At 35.1% G+C, this 4,864-nt stretch overlaps 1 protein-coding gene across 1 annotated transcript; it reads right to left on the bottom strand.

The window, feature by feature from the left end:
* Window positions 1–2,201: 2,201 nt before the first annotated feature.
* On the bottom strand, window positions 2,202–2,648 carry LOC110776782 (uncharacterized). The gene has a single exon (XM_021981348.1). The coding sequence runs from the start codon at window positions 2,646–2,648 to the stop codon at window positions 2,202–2,204; it is 447 nt and encodes a 148-aa protein (XP_021837040.1).
* Window positions 2,649–4,864: the final 2,216 nt, after the last annotated feature.

Below are 4,864 nucleotides of genomic sequence, written 5' to 3'. Positions count from 1 at the left end.
CATTTCATTACCCTGTTTGAAGGTGAATAGCGAAGTGTCACGCTTAGCAATGACAAAACCCATATGCGGTAGTGATATTGCATTATTTATAGTGTTTTTACCCCCGTCTCTTAGTACTATTCTGTGTTAAATGGGCCCTTAGGAGCCCTTTCTAGTACTAATATGTGTTGTGTAGTGTGCCTTGAGTTTTCAGGTTGTTTGGAGAGAAATTAGCCTTTTTAGGCCCGTTTCGTGATATTACGGGCCACTGCATGATCCCGAGTAGGTTCAGGATGATCATTGTCAATTCTTGGGAGCCTAGGATGTTCATATTTGATCCCCAAGTGTTAGACTCGGTGTTTGAGATGAAGAATGACGCGTCGAGCCGGTCGCCCTGCGACCTGTGGGCGAAGGGAGACCAACCGGGCAAGCAAAGAGGAGAAATATCCAAATCAGCACGCGCCCGATCGGGCGCCATTCGCCTAGGGCCCATCAAGCGCTGAGCTCGTCAAGGTTTCCTAGGGCAGATGCTCGCCCGTCGGGCGAGAATTAATGTTTTGGTACGCGCCCGATCGGGCGCCCGTCGCCTGGTGCCCATCGGGCGCATGCGCTGCTGCGTACAAGGAATAAATTCTGTCGAGTTGTTTTCCCGATCGGGCGGCAAATTGCTTGAACCTCTGGGGCGCGTTTTAACTTTATTTTCCTTTTTATTTCCTTCTTTAGGCAAGACTATAAATACTAAGCCCTTAGTTAATTGTAAACATCTAATTTTCTAGTACCTAAGTTTATTTGCACTTAGTTTTATTCCCTCAAACTTATTCCAAACACTTTTATTTCAATCAAAGTTCGAAACTTTCATTCAATCTTTCGTTCTTCAATTATGTATTAATTCATTTCTTGTTTTATTATTTTAGTGTAATCATGTTTTCATTAAATATTTGTGCTTTGTTTATTTCAATCATGCGTGAGTAGTCTTAATCTAGGGTTTTAGGAATCCATGAAATAATATGAAGGGATGATTTGTTATTGTTAATTGTTGGCATTGTTGGTTGATTTCCTATTGATTGATTTCATTTACTATGCGATTAGATTTGCGCAGGTTTAATTGTAATAGTCTAGCAATATCAAGTTAAAATTCGAGAGATGTAATTTGATATTTATGATTGTTTCAATAGGTAGAATTGGGTTTAAATAAAGTGCGAGAGCCTGTTAATCTCAAATCTGTGATTAGTATCGATTTGAGAGAGCATACTAGTCTGATTGGTTGCTTTGTTGACCATTAGTAATTGTTTATAATATACTACATAGTACCTTATGCCGGATTATGACAGTTGACCCGAATCTCTTGCGTTAGACTTTTCCACGTGAAAATCACATGACATTTAATGACTAGCTTCCCTCTAATTTTTTTTTTTTGCTTTAGGAGATAGAAATAATAATAAATACTCCCTCTGTCTATTTTTATTATTTACGTACTAGTATTTTGTTTCGGGTATCCCATATTAATTTTTACGTTTGGAATATTTCTTTTTATATTGTTTTCAGAATGATATTTCCGGTTACTATTTGCACAAACAGTAAGACAAAATAGAGAAAGTGCATAAGAAGGGTGTGTGGATATAATAAAATATGGATAAGTATGGTAGATGGATAAAAAGGTGAGTGGATGTAAGAAAAAAATGAATATAGTAAGAGAAAGTGAGTGTAAAGTTGTAAATGTTGTGGGGTAAGAGGGGTAAGATTGTGAACTTTCATGTCCAAAAATACAATAAAGCAAAGGTGAAAAGAACATTATAATGAAATGGACAAAAGTGAAAAATGTAAAGTTCATTTTGAAACGGAGGTAGTAACATAAACGTTCTTAATAGTCCGTGAAAAATCAATCAACTGATGATTTTAATCAATCAAATTATTTGGAGCACTAAATCTTTACATTTTCACAAACTTTAAAACTTGCGCACCTTTTTAATGTCATATTTTGGATTAAGTGAAAACATTATCAATAAACGTAATTTGCATTGTTTAAATAAATAAAAAAATGGATCTTTATCCACATTAATTATTACATCTATTTTTTTTTTCTTGCATCACTTTTTTTTTTTTTGATAAGTAAGTTTAGCTTCATTAGCAAAAAAGTTGAACCAATTTACAACCTAGGATAAGTTTTCAGAGAGCTCATCCCCTACCAAAAAACATGACAGCAGTCATGTGAATGTCCCAAACTATACAAGCATTTTACTCTGCCACCAATCCTGAACTCTACTACTGATTCTGGGAATCCCTAATTGCTGCATTCTATCTATTACACTTTGCTGTACAAATCTAACTGTATGAGTAACAGTAGGAAGCTTTTGGTTCCAAAGAACCTCATTTCTAGCTCTCCATATTGTGTAAACTGTTGCATTAATAGCAGCATACATGACATGCTTCTGAAACTTGCATCCTCTACCTTTCCAGTGTATCCATGTCATCAAAGCCATATATCTAACAATGTTCACTGGAATTCCCAGCCATTGCTTAACCTCCAAAAGACACTTCCTACTGTATAGACAGTCAAAAAACAGATGCACATGAGTCTCCTCATGACTGTCACAGAAAAGGCAACTTGTAGTATCACACACCCCAAACTTACATAATCTGGTTCTTGTCTGAAGTCTACCTTGCAACATCTTCTTACATCACTTTGACTTAAGCATTATTCAATATTAGGTTTGACTTGATTTTTAACGAATATATAGTAATCAAATGTTGTTATGTATTCCGTAAAATGTTGTTGGATTAGTCACAATACATATTTTCATAATATTAACTTTTCATAACTTTTACAAATACAAAATTGGAGATACTTAATGATAAAATGATGCAAGTAAAAGAACGGAGGGAATAGTTGCTAAATCGCATACATGATACCAAATGTAAAGAATAAAAAGGGACAAAGGAAATAGTTGATTAGAACCTTTTATAGAAGTGGTTACCAGTGAGTTTGTATGTGGTTAACTCCCGAAAATTATGTTTGAGGTTCCAAAAGGTGAAAAAAAGGCCGATGCAGGTCCTGAAAGGTGAAAAATGTGAAAGGTTAGACCTCAATATATAGCTTAATCATTGGATTGGTTTTAATTAATTAGATTTGAAGAAAGTGATCCAATAGGAATTTCAGTAATAATGAAAATTAAATGATTAATTATAAAAGTGGATTAATTTAAATATCAAACTAGTTTAGGAAATTAGCTAGAAAGTTAATTAGCTTAAAATCTTAGGTGGCATGATAACTGGAGTTGCTTTAAGTAAAGTAGGAAAAAAAAAGAGTTGGATTAAATATGATCGGCTATCTAGCCAAAAATGAAATAAAGTAAAATATTTCTCTTATTTTGAAAAACCTATTTATAAAAATGGTAACCATTTTTTTTATTCAAGCTAGGGACATTAAATTAAAATATCAATGTTTACAATAGAGTTCAAGGAGGTTTATCCTCCAAAATAACATCCACAACAAACCCGGGAGGGTGTTCAAGCAACATTAAATCAAAGCTAGCAATTAAATTCGTACAACACATTTTTTCCATTCTATCAGCCACCCGATTAGTGCTTTGCGGTGCAAAATGTAGCTCAATTCCCGTCATTTCCTTCAAAAGGGCGCTACACGTATTTGCAATAATGAGATTAGCATCTACAATTTCAGCATTAGCTACATTGTGTACTGCATGTTGTGCATCCGAGTTAACAATCACTTTAGACCATCCCCTGCTTTTTATCACCTACAAACTCGCACAAATAGCTAAGATCTCTCCCATCAAAACATCTTGGTGAAACCAAGAATCCAATTACCAGATTGGTCTCTAATGACTCCTGCAATGCTCGCATCATTACCCACATTCAAGAATGCGGTATTACAATTGATCTTCAAATAACCTGAGGGGGGGAGGGGATCCACTGAAAAATGGCAGCATTCGAACTAGGGACGGTGGACGTAGTTTTTTTGGAAGTATAAATCTCTCAAGCTAAAGCTTGGGATTACAAATCAAAATTCTCCGTAGTGAGTTGGGTTTGGGTAAAAATGATAGAATTCCTTCTTTTCCAAATGAACCAAAGAATGGAAGGAACAAGGGTTTTCGAAGGTAACAAAATCTGATGTTGGGAAGTACGTGGCTTGTGAGTGAGATTGAAGTGGAGCCATTGTTGGACAGGGAGGGTGAAGAAAGAGGCATAAACACCAAAGTTTTCCCAAATTTCCTTTGACTTAGAATAATCCCTAAGAATGTGGATTGAATCCTCTTGAGTGTCTTGACAACACATACAAAATTGGGAAGTGGTCACATGTCTAGCAAAGAGAGTTTTTCTATGTGGCAACCGATCATGGAAGGCTAACCACACAAAGAATTTCACTTTAGGAATCTAGTCAATCTTCTATAACCACTCAAAGGAGTCAGTTACAGTAGGTTGACTAACTTTGCAAATTTTCATAACTTTTTTTAAAATCAATCCTCCCATTACTAGAAAAATTAGATAACATGAAATCTGACAGGGGTTTGTTATTCACATTTTACTTCGGAATCGACTCACAAAAATTAAGAATACAACTAGGCAAGACAAAAGAGACAGAAGAAAAATCTCATTTATTACCCCCTCCGTATTTATTTAAGGATATACTTGCCTTTTCCGACCGTATTTATTTAAGAGATACAATTGCCATTTTTAGTAACTTATCAACTCCACTATCTAATTAAATAATACATCTAATTTACCCTATGACCCACCATCCTATTAAACAAATAATTTCATAAACTCACCCCACCTCCCACTTCCCAAAATGACATGGTCCCCACTTGTTTACTTATTAAAATATATATCCAACCCCACTTGCTTTATTATTTTATTTCATTCAATT

This window comes from Spinacia oleracea, chromosome 6, assembly GCF_020520425.1.
Source record: "Spinacia oleracea cultivar Varoflay chromosome 6, BTI_SOV_V1, whole genome shotgun sequence".
In the NCBI taxonomy this organism is placed as follows: domain Eukaryota; kingdom Viridiplantae; phylum Streptophyta; class Magnoliopsida; order Caryophyllales; family Amaranthaceae; genus Spinacia; species Spinacia oleracea.
This window is presented reverse-complemented; position numbering and strand designations above follow the sequence as displayed.

What these genes read in the sequence shown, in the direction of transcription:
- LOC110776782 (XM_021981348.1), bottom strand. Translation starts at nt 2,648, where the DNA reads ATGTTGCAAGGTAGACTTCAGACAAGAACCAGATTATGTAAGTTTGGG.